Here is a 17,736-nt window from a genome sequence, read left to right on the forward strand (position 1 = left end):
TGATGGCTGTTTCAGGTGGAGGATGGGGAGGTGATGGCTGTTTCAGGTGGAGGATGGGGAGATGATGGCTGTTTCAGGTGGAGGATGGGGAGATGATGGCTGTTTCAGGTGGAGGATGGGGAGGTGAAGGCTGTTTCAGGTGGAGGATGGGGAGGTGATGGCTGTTTCAGGTGGAGGATGGGGAGGTGATGGCTGTTTCAGGTGGAGGATGGGGAGGTGATGGCTGTTTCAGGTGGAGGATGGGGAGGTGATGGTTGTTTCAGGTGGAGGATGGGGAGGTGATGGTTGTTTCAGGTGGAGGATGGGGAGATGATGGTTGTTTCAGGTGGAGGATGGGGAGGTGATGGCTGTTTTATGTGGAGGACGGGGAGGTGATGGTTGTTTCAGGTGGAGGATGGGGAGATGATGGTTGTTTCAGGTGGGAGGACGGGGAGATGATGGTTGTTTCAGGTGGAGGACGGGGAGGTGATGGCTGTTTCAGGTGGAGGACGGGGAGGTGATGGCTGTTTCAGGTGGAGGACGGGGAGATGATGGTTGTTTCAGGTGGAGGACGGGGAGGTGATGGCTGTTTCAGGTGGAGGACGGGGAGGTGATGGCTGTTTCAGGTGGAGGACGGGGAGGTGATGGCTGTTTCAGGTGGAGGACGGGGAGATGATGGTTGTTTTATGTGGAGAATGGAGAGATGATGGTTCTTTCAGGTGGGAGGATGGGGAGATGATAGCTGTTTCAAGTGGGAGGATGGGGAGATGATGGTTGTTTTATGTGGAGGTTGGGGCGGTGATGGTTGTTTCAGGTGGAGGACGGGGAGATGATGGCTGTTTCAGGTGGAGGACGGGGAGATGATGGTTGTTTTATGTGGAGAATGGAGAGATGATGGTTCTTTCAGGTGGGAGGATGGGGAGATGATAGCTGTTTCAAGTGGGAGGATGGGGAGATGATGGTTGTTTTATGTGGAGGTTGGGGCGGTGATGGTTGTTTTGAGGTGGAGGATGGGGAGATGATGGTTGTTTCAGTTGGAGGATGAAGAGATCATGGTTGTTTTAGGTGGAGGATGGGGAGATGATGGCTGTTTCAGGTGGGAGGATGGGGAGATGATGGTTGTTTTAGGTGGAGGATGGGGAGATGATGGTTGTTTCAGGTGGGCGGATGGGGAGATGATGGCTGTTTCAGTTGGAGGATGAAGAGATCATGGTTGTTTTATGTGGAGGAATGAGGAGGTGAGAAAAGTGTTCAGAGAACCTGGAGAGAGTAGCTAAGAGTCAGAAACTTCCTGCTGGGAGGTTTCCCCTCTGAAGATGGGAAATGTGAGTCTCATGAAGGGCCGGGAGCCTCTGGGGCCACACGCTTGCCCTGGACAGGGCAGTCAATGGCTCTGGGAGAACATTCTGGCTCAGGAGGATGACCCCTGGGCTAGAAACTTGCCGAAACGGACTCCTCTGTGTTTGTCCTTCAGGCCAGTGAGTCAGCAACCACCAGGGACCCCCACGCCCAGTTCCCATCTCCAGGCAGCGTTTCCACCCGTGGGTCCCAGTGGACATCCTCAGCCCACCAACTTGTTTCACACACAGTCATCTGAGCCGCTGTCATGTGGCAGCTAATTATAGTCACATCTGTTTGCAGCAGGACCACCAATGACCTGGAGAAGTGCTGGGCTGCATCATCACTCCCTCTAGTTTATCCCACTCCCAGGCAAGGACATTCCACGTCCACCCCCGCCAAGTGGGAGAAATGGAAGAAAAGAAATGAAAATGAGTCACCAAAATTGTACAATGGGAGAAACAGGAGAACAGAACTGCCATCACATGGCAATGGTCAAGCAAACATCCTCATATCCTTGTGTTGTTTGCTGGGAGCCCACCAGAATCTGCAAAGTCAGTTCTTAGTCAGAGCATGAGAGATGCTGCGTATTCCAAGATCAGTTTGTTTCTCAAATGTGTCATGCTCATTTTTTTTTTTTTTTTTGCCAAGAATATATCAACACTTGTAGTTGTTTTCACATTCGAGCAGAAATGTTTTGTGAGTCTACAAAGTAGTGGGGATATTCTGTTTCCACGTTTTCCATGATTGACTGGAACAGAAATGTTATTTTACTTAACTAAATTCTTTTCTATTGGATTAAGGATGAAAAATTATTTTCACGTCTTTGGAATCACATCTATCTTACATTTATCAAAAAAAAACAAAAAACAAAACGATGATGATAGAATAACGATCAAGCAAATGCAGGTGAAAGCACATGGGTTGTGAGCTCCTTGGAGATCAGTCACCCTTCAATCCACAATTCCAAGCATATTTTTGGAAGTCCAAAAATGCTGTACAAATGTAGGCTTTTAAGAAATTATTATTATACTGCAACATTTGGCTATAATTTGCTATCTTGTTATTAATTTTTTTTTGTTTTCATGAACAGTTTTGTTGGTTAGAAACTTTAGAAAAATTACATAATAGTAGCTATAATAATGGGGTTTCCTTGTCTTTTACTTTAGTGGAATTCGTTCACACTTGTTAATATTTCATTTAATTTTTTATGTTTATTATATGTAATTTTGTATCATAGTGTTTGGGTTTTATTGTTTTTTGTTTTTTTTTTTAAATTGGAGTATAGTTGATTTACAGTGTTGTGTTAGTTTCAGGTGTACAGCAAAGTGAGTCAGTTATACATAAACATGTATCCATTCATTTTTAGATTCTTTTCCCATATATGTCATTACAGAGTACTGAGTAGAGTTCCCCATGCTATACAGTAGGTTCTTGTTAGTCATCTTATCTTGTTATTAATTTTTAAATCCTAGGCACACTTTTTGGGGGAGGGATAGATTTTATTGAAGAAACGTGTGAAATCATAAAGGCACAGCTCAGTGCCTCTTACGTGCGTGAATCAGAAGCCAGGTCACGAGCCAGGACGTTTCCGGAAACCTAGAAGCCCCTTGAGCCCCCTTCTAGTCACCAGTAGCCCCCTAGGGTAACCACTCTGCAACTGCATTTTGTTTAGTTTTGAACTTTATATAATCGGAGTCTCCTGGCTTGTTCTTTTGTGCCTGGTTCCAGGTTGCTCGGTACTAAGTCTGTGAGACCCATCTGTGTCATAGCCGACCTTCCTCCATGGGTAGGGGTTTCATTCTGTGAATCCAGACCACTGTGTTTTTATTCTGCTGTTTCTAGTTCCGGCTACTTCGTAGAGTGTTGCAATAAACATTCTTGAGGATGCCTTCAAGGAAAATTTTATTAAAGCACAACAAAGTGCAAACATTGTAAATTCATAGCTCAATGAATTTTTCCACGTGTTACCATTCACCCTGATCAAGCAGAGAATGTTCCCAGCACCCAGAAGCCTCTTAGGCAACCCCACCGGAGGCCAACACTCTCCTGACGTTCACTGTTGATAGTTTCATTTGTTCTTGATCTTAATGGCATGGGGCCTACAGTGTGTGCTCTCCGGTTGAAGTTTCTTTTTTTTTCGTAATTTAAAAAAAAGTTATTTTATTTATTTATTTATTTATTAAATCTTCATCCTTCCTGTTTTTAAATTTATTTATTTATTTACTTATGGCTGTGTTGGGTCTTCGTTTCTGCGCAAGGGCTTTCTCTAGTTGCGGCGAGCGGGGGCCACTCTTCATCGTGGTGCGCGGGCCTCTCACTATCGCGGCCTCTCTTGTTGCGGAGCACAGGCTCCAGACGCGCAGGCTCAGTAGTTGTGGCTCACGGGCCCAGACGCTCCGCGGCACGTGGGATCTTCCCAGACCAGGGCTTGAACCCGTGTCCCCTGCATTGGCAGGCAGACTCTCAACCACTGCGCCACCAGGGAAGCCCAAAAGTTATTTTATTGAAGCATAGTTGATTTACGATGTTGTGTTAATTTCTGCTGTACAGCAGAGTGCTTCAGTTATACATATACATACATATTCTTTTCCATTATAAGTTATTACTAGATTTGGAATAGAGTTCCCTGTCCTATACAGTAGGACCTTGTTGTTTCTCCATCCTATACAAAATAGTTTGCATCTGCTAATCCCAAACTCCCAATCCATCCCTCCCCTCCTGTTGGAGAAGTTTTAAGGTTCTCTTTCAGGGCAGTCCTCTCTGGGCAGGGGGTCCGTGGAGGCATAGACAGCCATTTTGCAGAACCTCATGGCAGTAAACTAACATTTAAAACAAGAATTACCAAGAATAGCATACCCTAGTTAAAAATCACAAACAGGATGGGAATTAGGACATACATATTAAAATCTCCCATATATACTCTCTATTTCTTTATGATGTTTTAGTTTCCAAAAAGAGTGTGAGCTCATGGAGCCTTTTTTGGGGGGGAGGAGGTCATCTTTTATTCGCCATACTACCATCTTGGGAGTAATGATACAGAATTGAAAATAATAGAAATGAAAAGACCACACTTCAGTGGGATGTGATAAGGGCAAATGTTGTGAAGCGGTTTCAGTAATGACAATGTATGACGTGACTTTTGATGGACATCTGCCCGCATACCTGTGGGACAGGTGCCAAGAGTGGAATTCGGCGACCAGACGCTGCCTCACCGTGTTCCAGGAGGGTCGTCCCACTTGACCCCCAACCCTGGGGAGTCTGGAAGCTCCACTTTTGGTTTCTGCATGCTTCCAATTTCTGCCCTAGTAGCCCTAAAATACATTCTTGTGTCTCTACATATTTCTTTAGTGGGGTAGATAATTATTCTACCCCACTAAAGAAGGGCTACGACCAGGAAGAAAATGGGGATCGTCCTATCACCACAAAACTATTTTGACATTTTGCACAGCGCAGAGAATGTGAAAAGGAATTTGAAAGATAAGCTGTTTAGACTTGGCCGAGCTCCACTTGTCCCTATTTGGCGGGATGTGAAACACATAAAAATTGTTACAGTGGGGATGGTAAAGGTCTATCTCCCTTCAGAAGCAGGAAAAAAAATCAGACAATTGAGGACTTCACTCTGTTTAACTCATTTCAGATATGCTTTCCTGCGGAAGGTATGTCACAGTTAACAAATTAGCATGAGTGGGCATTCTTACTCTCTCTCTCTTTCTCTCTCTCTCTCTCACACACACACACACACACACACACACACACACACACACACACACACACAGAGTAATGTAGTGTAGCAGTTGGCTTCCTTGGTTAACTAAAAAAGTCTCTCTCTAAATGGAATTAGCGAGCCTCCCCACCTAGAACTCACTGTAATGTCGAGAAGAGCTTTCTGTCAGTCTGTAGATCAGAGAAAGACCGGAAATAGACTTTATTTCAAATGAAAGGCATTGACCCTCGTCACTCCCCTTCCTTCTTTGGCGCTAGTACTGTGTATCGTAAATCTTTGGGAATTTTTGGAACTTAGCATACTTTATAGCATTAATTCTGATGGTTTGACTCTCTGGAAATTTTTAATTGGGGCATGAAAGAAAATGTGAATAACATTCATTGTTTTATCCTATCATGAAAAGTATAAAAATACTCGTACAGAATATAAAAGGTATTTGATTTAGGGATGACTTCGTTGTACATTTTGCATTCCTTTCCAATTGTACTATTTGTGGGCATTTAAAGTTGACCTCTGCTATTGAAGTTGTGTGTGTCCTACAGACTTCATTGAGAACGGATTTTTTTTTCTGTTTCAAATACTATTAATTCAGGTCTGCTTCCATTTGGAGGGAATTTGTTATGCTCTCGTGGTAAATTATTGGCTGTCAAGTGTGGCTTGGTTTTCATTAAGTTTTTCTATGGTCTTCGGGGTATAAATGGTGATGCGTTTCCCCCTGAGAAATTTCTAGGGTTCTCTTACCCTCACTGGTCTGAGCGGCCCGTGTCACTGTGGACCAGGGATGGTCTACTTCTATAAGATGGACCAACATCCACAACTTTCTGACCTTTGGGGTCTTTAGCCACATCCCCCATTTCCAAGGGGAGACTGTCTTCATGACCAACTGCGTCAGTCGTGACTGTGGGTTAAGTGTGTGTCTCCCGGGAAGAAAGCACAGGCATGCCCCTGGGGGCTTTGAGCTAGTTTACTTGACCTTGCACTCCGGGGAGGGGAAAGGCAGGAGGAAAGAGTGTGAGTACTTCACAGAATGTACAAGTTCTTCCTGTTCTAGAATCTGAAACAGATGGGATGGGAGCTAGCTGAGTGGAACCCAGTATCTTCCAGACTTCAGACTTGTCCGCCCCCTCAGATATGCAGCCAGGAGGGAGCCACTGGGGCCAGGGGGGCTGCCTTCTCTCTTTTGATTTTGCTGAGAGGTCTGGACGCGGAATGTAATTCCTCAGGAAATCATGAAATTTGTGACATGGCCTTTAGCATGTTAGGTCACCTGTGAAATCGTGACTCTGAGTAACTCATACAGTTTATTCGCCCTTTCAGTTAGTAATTCATAACGGAGGGTTGAGACTTGCATTACTGAAGGCTTTTAATTAATGAGCTATTTCAAAATCAGACGTTACACCAGATTGAAAGGACACTCGGGACGTCATTGTTGTCCTTTTTAGCCGTGCACCCCTGAGTCACAGCTAAAATGACTCGACATGCCAGGGTGATATCCAGCCTGGGGCATTATATGACAACAGTTGTAAAGGACCAGAAGAGTGATATTTCAAAGTAGATTTCATTTAGCAAAATAAATGTGCCTCTCATGATTTTTGTTTGTTATTCTAAAAATTAGGTTTTTTTAAACAGAGCCATTTACATAAAATGCTAGGCCACCCAGAATGTGAAACAAAAATCATGGTCTAAAAATGCCTTTTGTTCTGAAAAGTTGACCATCATTTAGATCTTCTTAGAATGATCAGTTCTTTGGAATTGTCCTCTAGGGCCAGAAGGGGTAATAAAATTTCCTATGTGAATAAAGCAGATAAGGAGGCATGAATGTCTTTTGTCTGGGATTAGGAATTTATTTTTTTGCTTGATGTAAGCCGGTAGGAGCAGGGGGAGGGTCCTTCGATGGGGCCTGTAATAAGACTGTAGTCCTTTTTCTCATCTCCGATTTTCCCCAGTAGTTGTCGTGACCTGACGTGTCGTCCAAGGGAAAACTGCTGGGTTGTTACCCACGCACGCTGGGTGTGTTTCTGTCGCAAAAGCTCAAGAAACAATTTGACCTCAACATCCACCACTGGGGCCCTGTGACCTCTTTTCTGGGGTCCCCTGCAATTTAGGCAGTGGTCCCCAACCTTTTTGGCACTAGGGACCGGTTTTGTGGAAGACAGTTTTTCCACAGCTGGGGTTGGGGGAGGGGAGGGGGGATGGCTCAGGTGGTCATGGGAGCGATGGGGAGAGATGGGGGGCAGCAGATGAAGCTTTGCTCACCGCCTGCTGTGCGGCCCGGTTCCTAACAGGCCGGGGACCGGTACCGGTCCTCGGCCCGGCGGTTGGGGACCTCTGAATTAAGGCATTTACCAATAGCTTCAGGGAACAGTTCCAGGAAATTCATTTTTATAACCTCCCTCAAACTGAATAAAGATGAGCTTCTGAGACTTTATCAGCATTTCAGAAGAGGAAACCTCAGAATCACCAACAGCCGTTTTCAGCTTCAGTCATTAGATTCCCACCTAATCTGAAGCTTTGACGATGCCGTTGTTGAACTGTAGTTAGAAAAGTCCGTTACCACCCCGGGCTGTTGTTGGGTTCCCCCAGCTAAGCCTGGGTGGTGGTGGGTGGACATTTCCTAAGTCAGTGGGTCTTGGCCTGATTGACTTTTCCTTCTGGTGTCCTTCTGGATAAACAGCAGAGTTTAAAGAGCAGAGGTGGGTTTCCGGACCCGGCTCAGAAGCAGGAAAGTTGTGGAGATGGGACAGTTGCAAGGAAGAGGCCACCCGGAGCCCAGGTGACTCGGGGCTGCCGCACCTGTTGGGCTCCCCTGGCCTGGGGGCTAACCTAGCAGCATCGGGCAGCTCCGGGGGCCCAGGCATCCTCCAGAACCTCCCCTTTTCCCTGGCTGGTCTGGGGATCTGGAACAGTCCCACACTCATTGCCGAGTTCCTTTTTGGAGTATTTTCCCACAGTGCTGTGATGTAGTTACACGCTGTGAGTTGACATACCAGTGTCACTGGGTTGTCTCCGATGTCCGTTTATTAATGTTTTAACAACTAGGAATTGGGGTAGATCGAACAGTTGAGGGCGTGTCATGGTTCAGTCAGTGATGTTCTTTATTTCCTGCTGTGGGTTTTACAACCGATGTGGTCGCAGGTGAAATAACAGGCTGTTTCAGGCTGGGTGAGAGGCTTTGGGCTGCCCTCCAGGGGCTCCCGGGGTCCGGGGACACATACATGCAAAGGACTCTGAGAAACATGTGATGAGGGTCACAATAGAGGCACATAATCCACCTTTCATGCGCACCGGGTCGGGAGCAGATAGCCCTCTCCTGGGGATTGTTGAGGAAGGCTCATCCCCGGATTCCCTTGGTCCTTTTATATTTGTGCATTTTGGATGAATTTCTGGAGCACAGGTTTGAGATTTTAGCCTCATCTCTTTAGACAACTCTGAGTGGTCACCCAAACCCAGATTCTGAAGCAAAACTGTGCACATGGATTGATCTACAGCGTTAGGAGCTTATGAGAGTGCATGCTGAGAATTGCCTGAAAGTTGAGTCAGGGAAAGAAACAGATCTGTAATCTCTGGGGTCGGTTTGGACTGTTGTCAATTGTCTCCATTTCCAAAATGTAAAATTAAGAACAGCTTACTGTCTTGGAGGCACTTGTTCGGATTTCATTTTATAAAATAAATATCTCCAGATGTAGCTGTTTTATGCAGAAGATTTCCAAGGCAGGGGAACTAAGACTTGAGTATGTTGTTAAAAAAACAGACTTCACACGATCACAGTACTATTAATGGTATGGTTTTATTTTCCAGAAACTGTATTGCTGGAAGCAGCACTTAGATATACATTTTATCTCACACTTAATATCGAGCCACTAATAAACCTCATTAGCTAAATTATCAATATTCCTATCACACCCTCTTCCATTCTATCCACAATATCTATGTCTATTTTGGTTTAGAATTTGGATTCTTCTAAGGAAACTGTAAACGTGTTGAGCACCATCATATGTTTGTCTTTTAATGCACTAGCAGTTTTCCATGATGGGAGTTGAAGTTGAGTTCGTCTCAACCTTTTCCTGGCGTATTATTTAAAACCTCCTAACTCAGTTTTCACGTCTGTAAAATGGGGATGGTAACACGTATCTCGTTAAATAAGATGGTGGCTGATTGTTTGTTGAACCCGGTGGGCATTTGAACATGCTGTTTCCCTTCTTCTCCAGCTTGTATTACATACTTGGATTCTTTATCTTGTGTTTTAACATTAATTTAAATGCTAGAAATGAACTACAAGGAGGATTTTGTTGTGGAATGTTCTTTGATTGAACATTCCAGCTTTAATCGAATTAAAAATCAGTTCTTTAAGGCTTGAGCTTCTTCTTTTTTTCCTTTCTACACATTTTTTTTTTTTTTTTTTTGCACGTATCTGTGTCTCTGGGGATGTGAGGGACAAAGCATGGACTCCTCCCCCGCCACTCCAGTCTCCCGTGGTCTCAGGTCTGAAACTCCTGGATCAGAAGTGCGATACTTTCGTAGCCTTGAAGATAGGGGTGGGCTCCTGTTGTTTTATGGGAAATGGAGAGTCCATTTCTAAAAGTGTGACAGCCTTCACTTTTTGGACTGAGTGATGCTTTGATGCGTTCCACTCCCGGATTGCTATTTTGTCTGTTAGGGCAAAAGAGATGGACCGCTGAACAAGTACGGAGAGCCTGTTAGAACAATTCCAGGGTCATGCTCATACGAAAAGGGTAGGGCTAACCCATAAATAGGTGAAGATGCCAAAATCATTTCAGTTCAGATATGGACCTCAATTTGCAGGTGTTCTTCTATTTAAAGATGTTTTCTCTTATTTCCAGGGTGGGTGTGCTGGCTCTGGCTGCGGGAAATGTGACTGCCATGGCGTAAAGGGACAAAAGGTGAGTAGCCCGAGCTCCGATGACAGCAGTTTCTCTTGAATTGCCATCACTGTGGAAGTCATTAGAAATGGCATTAAAACAACCAAATAATCAGCAAGTCATGTTAAAGCCTTATTACCATTTCAGTAATTTCCCCAGAGCAATACAAATGAAGCAAAACCAAACTTAACAGTATTTTTGAGGAATCTTAACTGCTATTCCCCAAAGATTGTAATTATTGGTGGCAATTAACGTTAAGAAAGTGATTTGGTTTATTTCCTTTTTTGACTATAGAAGGAACAAGTATATTGGCAGAAAATCTGTTGAGTCAATAGCATTCTTTGGAATTAGTGCATGAGAACTAAACTCAGCCTTTTTCTGAAAAAAGAAAACATTTATATTGAACTCTAGAGCCTTCTCTTCAAATTAGAATTTTTAAACAATTTTAAGTTCGTAACATACTTGTCTAGATTTATTTACAGAAACAGTAACTATTTATTGTTTCCCAAACGCAAAATTATAATATTTTTTTCTAAGCAAGTACTCTGCCTCTCTCTTACTTGAAGAACCACAGATCTGGATAAAGATCATTTTCTCTTGAAGGCAGGTTGGATCTTGAAGGCAGGCAGTTGTTCTGAGAGAGGGTCTTTACCCGGGGACAGTGTAGCATCCTGTAACTGTCTGGGGGTCACCATGGAAACTGGGCGGGGCCGTGAGACAGCATGGCCAGTGGGCCAGTGGGCCAGTCATTGGGACCCACAGCAGCTGGGGCCATCTGGAAGGGAGGGAGGGGCCCCCGTGGACCTCTGCCTGCTTTCTGGGACTGGAGGTGTCATTCAGCAGGGCCAGGGTGAAAATTCTTCTCTCCCTTCTGGTGTGCCCAGGGCTTATGGGGCCATAGACTCACACTTTTGAAATTCAGCAAATTCTACTTTACAGAAAATTGTTTCATTTCTTTTCAGCTATTTGCTGAAGTACCAACATTATTCTTTTAAAAAATATGTTGACAGTTGGTGGCACTAGTATTACCTGGATAGGTTTTTGAATAAATGAAGTATGTGGAAACATTTTTATATCTTTCATCATCAACTTTATCAACTATAATTCATCTTCAGGTGCTGTTCCTTCTCTTACTTGGGAAGTTTTTCTAGCTAGTTCCAGGCTGCATCCTTGAGAGGAGAGGCAAGTCTGTTCATACCACAGATTCTTTTTCTGTGTGTGTGTCTAACTTGAATTATAAGCACGCTGAACTAACAAAGAAATCCTTCAAACTACAAAAAGTGGAACTTTCAACAAATAGGAAACGGAGACCTGTATCAACACTACTCTGCTTTTCTTGTAACTTAAAGCATCAGGGGGCAGGCAGACTTGGTGTTTCTCGCTCGTAAAGAGAATGCGTCCGTTCCACCCGCTTTCTTGATCTCCCCTCCCCTCCATCAGCTGCAGACCTGGTGGCACTTCCCCAGGCCCTGGTGCTTTTCAGACTTCCTATTCTGGTCTTATGTTTTCTAGGCTGATTCATTTGAATTTTAACCAAAAATCTACCCATTGTATATAACAAGGTAGATTTATCCAGGTGTAGCTTTCCAAATATTTTTGGCTGACTTCTTCTCGACTTGACAGGCCCATGTCAGTTCAGAGCTGGCGAAGCATCTTTCGAGATGGCAGGTCACATCTCACTCACAGGGGGCATCTGGCACCCACCCCAACAAGGAAAGGGTCTTTAAGTGTTTCTTTTCAAATCCAAGCATTGAGGAAGCCCTTGCTGTGGCCAGTGTGTCAGCGGAGGCTAGGTCTGTGCTTGTCGGGGACACAGGAACATACACCGTAGGGCCTTCCTTCCACTTTGGCATGGGAAGGTCATGGTGGGAAGGTCACAGGACCTCCGTGGTCCTTCCTGGCCTGACCTTGCTCCCTCAACTGTCTGCTCCATTGCCCACTTTGGGTTTTGTACCTTATTATTAAATAAAGACTATTTAAAATAAAATACTGGCAAGCTTTGGGTTAAACCATTCTGAATTTGTGTTTTAAAAGGCTGTAATTATTGAATGGATTCAGATGGCCTCTCAAAATTTAGGGGACTAGCTAAATGATTTAGTATTATAGCCTTTAAACAGAAATCAGAGCTCTGTCTTTTCTCGCCTTGAGCAGAAATATTTCAGGTCCTGTGGTTCACATAGCATGAGCCGGGAAGAGGGCCTTCCTCCCACTGAAAGAGGAAATTTTAAACTTCCACTTATTGTCTCGGACGTGATGTTAAAATAATCAGTTTAACGATGGGAAACACCCAGAGCTTGACTGAGCTGGGACTTCAGGTCTGGTTCCCTTTCTCTCATCCCAAGGTCAGATAACAAAGAAACGTATTCTTGGTTGGCACGTCAGCGAGAGAAATTGGTCTTCCTTCATCTGCCACCACTGTTCTCAAAGAGGGTCCTGCACGTGCTAATCGGGTATAAATGCAATAAATGAATAAAGGCTTGAGCATCACAGAATTTACATCGAGTGGTTCACATCACAGGCCTGCTTTTTGAGCTACTAATGCCTGTTCTCGATTCTCGTAGGAGTTATTTTGCTGTTCTCCAATGTCTACAAGTTAAATGAATTTTGACGTGCTTTTGAAAATAGGGTGATAGAAGCCATATAACTCAGGGAGAGTTCAAATTACCTAACTGAGACAGAGTGTCAACTGCCTGAGAACTTTGGAAACCATTGTTTCTGAGAAATGCCCCCTCGAGGATCACTTTAACATATTGGCTATTTAGAATCCACCAATGGAAATCGGAATATCTCCAGTATAAATTGCCAAATCCCTTTTGGCGAAGTCCTGCGTTCCATGGAGATATGATTAATTGGCAGAATGTCTTATATTCTCCAGATATCATAAGCAAATATTAATGCCTTAGATCATTGGTTGTTTTATAATCTCGTAGTTATCAGTATAGTGCTAGGGATCTTATTCTGAGTTCAACAGTTAAATTCATTGAGCCTTTCACTGGATTTCAGTCTTTGCTGACTTGTTTATTTTCCCACTTCCCTGGCTGGCCACGCAGATCTTCAGATGTTTTCTCTAGGTAATTAATTTGGGTTTGTACACAATGACATCGTGTCTTTCCAGAGGCCTCAGCAGTGTGGGAATGTTATCTCCTTAAACTGATTAGGGTTTTGAATGCTTGCCTCCTCAGAAAGAGCCAAAAGTTAAGCTCTTATTTTGCTCAGTAACCTGATTTTCCCAATTATTTGAGGTAGTGGGAAAGGCAACGTATTCCCAGGAGTTACTGCCATAGGCTGGGAAATTAACCATTTATACTTGGCAAAAATTGAGTTTGCCCAAGAAGTCTTTCACATATTTTAACCACAGGAGCCCACGTTTATGTAAAGCTACCATTCTATTCTGTGACCCTGCAGTGTCCAAAGAAGGACGCTTCAAGTTTCCTTGAAGTAAGAGAGGTAAGAGATATACACATGAAATAAATAACAAGTTAAGAGTAAATGATCAAATTGCAGGAGAAACAGCAGAGAAAACAAGTGCTACAGTTGTCCTGAGAAGGGAGTGATCCCAGTGGCCTAGGACCATAAATAAAGGGACAGTCTCCTGGGTGAAGTAGGTCATGTGTTCACTAATTCTTCAGACTCACTTGGATATAGAATAGGGTCATCTGTCACACAGCTGCAAAAAGATAGATGCTGAATTTAACTACACTGATCAGAGAAAATAGCCCCTGTGGCCTGTTGATAAATGCTACCATGGCAAAGGGTTGATAGTTCCTAACAGAGTGACTCTTGAAGGGGACTTTCCCAAACCACAGTCTTGGGAGCACAGAGAATCTTAATGAAGCAGAATTGTAGTATTTCTAAGGAATGATGAGAACAGCGTAGGTGTCTCGTAGCTTCTCAAGACACTTTAACCTGCTGATACCCAGATCCTGGCCAACAACGTGGGGAAGAAACACATTCTCCTTTTATTTACTAATTAGAGTGTCTGTAAATCACAGCCCCTGTCTACATACCGGCTCACCAGAGAGTGCAGTCCCAGGCTGCATTCAAAGCAGAGAGCTTTGAAAATGGAATTTCTGTCTTCTTGTCTAAAACACGTAGCCCCTCTGATGTGGAAGAGTTGGAGGTGTCTGTCCAACCTGAAGTGATTCCGTTTCCGGCCCTGGAAATCTGGGGAGAAGCTCATGCTGCTTCGTGCCCTGCGCTGGTGCATATGCTTCTCTCTTGTTAGGGTGGACAGTCTGTGGCTTCACCTGCCCTTTACCTCCTGTGTATATTTGACACAGTCAACAGACATCTCACATCAGACCTCCATGTAAACCTGTCTGTCTGCATCTGACATTGAATTCTAACCTCTGCTTAGACACGGCAGATCTCGGCCAGGACAGAAACATCCTGGCTTTGGAGGGTCAGAGTGAGAAAGAGAAAGGGGCTGATGTGTACTGACTGTGTCCCTTGGGCCAGTCACGGTGCTGAATCTTTTTATGCTTACTATTATTCTACCCATTTTACAGTTGAAGAGACCACCTAGCCCAGGGTTTCTCAGCTTCGGCACTATTGACGTTGTGGCTGGGATACTTTTTTGCCGTGGGGAGGGCCCTGTGCACTGTGGGATGTTTACCAGCATCCCTGGTCTCCACCCACCAGATGTCAGCAGCTCCCTCCCTCCCCCAGCTGTGACAACTGCAATGTCTCCAGGTTAAGGCCAAATATCTCCTGGGGTTTGGGGAAAGGGGTGGGGGGAACAGTCTGGATTGAGAGCCCCTGAACTAGCCTAGTGTCTTATAGGGAATAAGAGGCAGGCGACAGGGTCCAAGTGCTAATCAGAGCACGAATCAGTTTCCATTCTTCAAGATAAGAAGATCCTGATCTGGGAGGGCCCAGCAAGAGGAACTCGTCGTTCAGAATATTCTGGAGTCTTGACCGAACTCCCATTGCTCTAAAACTGAATCTATGGTCTGTATGCTGCTTCACTGGCCACCTTGCCAAGGAAAGCAGACTTTCTGAAGCCTTTCTCTAAATGGGTGGTGCTGGAACGGATTGCTGAGGACCCCAAAGAAATGAACCTACTCCTTTGGGGCTGTGGGCAGACCTCTCAGGTCCTGTCCTGGAGGAGCGCCACCAGGTTAAACAAATAACCACAGGGAGCCACCTTGCCTGTGACGTGGAGCAGGTCAGAGGTCATCTGCCCAAGTCTGAGCCCCACCCCCCCTGAGGCAGATTAGGGGATCCCAGCCCAAACAGCCAGCATTGCCTCACCTTCGGGGGGTGTTTATTCCATACAAAGTTCAGAGTAAAACCTTGAGGGGAGGGCGTAGTGAAGTGAGCCTCTTAGGCCTATGTCAAGAGATGCCATTGTACCTACGTGGTGAGGATGGGACCTCCGCGGCCCCTTCCTTCAGGAAATCCTGGCGTATTCTCTGCCCTCTAGGAAATTCGTCACTCTGGTTACAAGGGAGTCATCTTTGTTACAAGTTGGGCATGACGCCTTGATTTCCCAGGAGGCGAATCTGGCCCTGTTTCTCACTCATTCTGGACACAGAGACGAGGGCCGTCACCTTGATCGTCAGCCTTGTCTACACCCGGGAAGATGCATCTTCTCTTTCCTCCCCACTTGGAGTAGCCGAGGGATGAAGCAATTGGCGGGCCTTTCTCGGTTGTTACTTTTAGAGACAGAAAACAAGTGTCCTTAGTATCTTTTCCTCAAGGACACGCTACATAAGAAAAAAGTATGTGCAAAGAATTCTGTATGTCTAAGCATGTGTAAATACAGGAGGAGAGGTTGAATTTTCGAGTCTTCCTGATTGTGAGCCAGTTTACATTGTTTTCTGTTAGCTGCTCTTTGCCAGAGACACTGCAGCCCCTGCTTGATTAGGAGTTCAGGCATTTGCTCACCAATCTCACTGTTCTGGCTGTTGTTGCCTATACTGCAGTGCTCGCCAAAAATGCCTTCGGAGCTAACGTGCCTTTTAATATAAAGGATCTTACTTCCTCCAAGATCGTAAATAGAGGAGACTTTCTTAGTTGTCATTGAATCTCAAGTAAAATTCCTTTTTGAGACAGGGACTATATTTCATTGCCATTTTTTGAGAATTCAACGGTCTTCAATTTATACATATATTTATTTCATTGATTTTTCTTTTAATTTACACATGGAAATTGAAGGAAGAGAGTGCTTTTGTATATTATACTTTATATATCAACTGGTTATTCTCTTTTCATTTCTTATTATTCTTGGTATCTGTGTAGAATCGATTTGAGACCTCAAGGATTACTGAAGAACGAGATTATCTTTATTATTTTTCATTAGAACATTGAAAATTTCTTTCCCATAAATTAAATTTAACCATTGTTCTAAATATTGAAGGTGTCATGTTTCTTCCTAGGTATTTCATTTTTTTCTTAAGTAAATGAAAATGAATATTTTTGTGTAAACTCTTTGAAACTTTGGATAAATTAACTGATTTGGACTAATAATAATCAATGAATAATAACAATAATTTATTTATTAAGCACTAACTCTGCGGGAGGCTCCACATCATGTTTGTATTAGCGAGGACTTCAAAATCTAGTAGATTTAAAAAGAAGTTCCATTTTCTTACTTCTAGGATGTGAAATACATGAAGTCAAAACGCAGAAAAAAGTGCTACTTACTGTACGTAACATATTAGGAGGTTTATTTAATAAAATTAAGGTTTGTTTAGTGTATTTGAAACTACTTGTATTATTTTTGAGACGGATTGGAGTTCTCTATTTTTATAAGTGTTCTGATTTGAGCATTTCCCAAAGGGCGATGGCGGCCAGTTCATTCTTTCCCCAGACATTGTCCTCAGACCACCTTGAGGAAGTTCTGGATGTGTCCTCTGGGATGGAATGTGGAGCAGCGTTTCCAGGACAGATACGTTTGGGAGACATGAGCTGTGGTTAAAGTCCCGCCCTGGGACACCTCAGAACCTTTAATAGAAGCTTCAGAACCTTCAAGGGTGGCTTTTCCCATGTGGTTTTCCAGACTCCTCTGATCACAGACCCCTTTTATGTCTCAAATCAGGAACAGCCTTCAGGAAAGGATGTTCTGTTGAGTAAGAGCCTAGGTTCTAGCGTGTGTTCCACCGTCTAAGCTGAGTGTGCTCTGTCAAGTCATTTTGACCACATTCTCCTAAGAAAAGGGGAAATGATCTTGGACCTACAATTTCCCAGTGTTGCTAAAAGGGTCACGTGAAAGGTATGGTACCTAAAAAGCACTTGGGTCATTTAAAATGTCATTCATGTTACATGTCATTTTAGCGTGAGGTTTAAAGTTGGGATAAATATGGCGATGGAGTTTGCTTGATGGTCCAGTTGGGGACAGATTTTAGGTGTAAAGACATAGGGGTGAGCTGCCCGGCTGAGAACTTCTCAATTCACAAAGGAGGACTGGTTCCACCGAGACAGAAGTTCTCCCAGCACCTAATATTAGAGAGATGTCAGGATGTTTTTAGAATTATAGCCCCATTGTTAGGAAGCTTGTTTGTAGCTTTTGGATGCTTTTGGTGGAGGAAAAATGAGAGGTACTCACTTGGGAGGTCTGTCTGGAAATATCATCCAATTTCTATCAACGTTGTGATTTTATCATCCATTTCCAGAATCATTAGGGGAACCAACTCTCCCTTTATTCACTCTCCTTATGTTTCAAATGCCTCTTTTTGTTGTTAACTGCTTTTCCTGACATCCATATAATTACAAGCATTGTCCAAACTCCTCTCCTCCCCCAGCTAACTCTCCTTTTTCGAGGTATTTTTAAAGGGGAGCCTCTGAGAAGTGTCATTTTATTTCTGCCAT

General features: G+C 43.9%; 1 protein-coding gene across 2 annotated transcripts in view; it reads left to right on the forward strand.

The window, feature by feature from the left end:
• Positions 1 to 17,736, forward strand: part of COL4A1 (collagen type IV alpha 1 chain) — a 152,549-nt gene that overhangs the window by 53,518 nt on the left and 81,295 nt on the right. Inside the window, exons 1-2 of one of the 2 annotated variants that reach the window (XM_082435259.1) lie at positions 4,707 to 4,976; positions 9,886 to 9,945. In XM_082435259.1, the coding sequence (XP_082291385.1) occupies positions 4,722 to 4,976; positions 9,886 to 9,945 (315 nt within the window). In that variant the 5' untranslated portion in view covers positions 4,707 to 4,721. Of the gene's footprint in view, positions 1 to 4,706; positions 4,977 to 9,885; positions 9,946 to 17,736 lie in introns of those variants that run through there. The other variant, XM_082435260.1, reaches the window with a different exon arrangement.

The sequence above is a fragment of the Balaenoptera physalus genome, assembly GCF_965194825.1.
Source record: "Balaenoptera physalus genome assembly, chromosome: 18".
Lineage (NCBI taxonomy): Eukaryota > Metazoa > Chordata > Mammalia > Artiodactyla > Balaenopteridae > Balaenoptera > Balaenoptera physalus.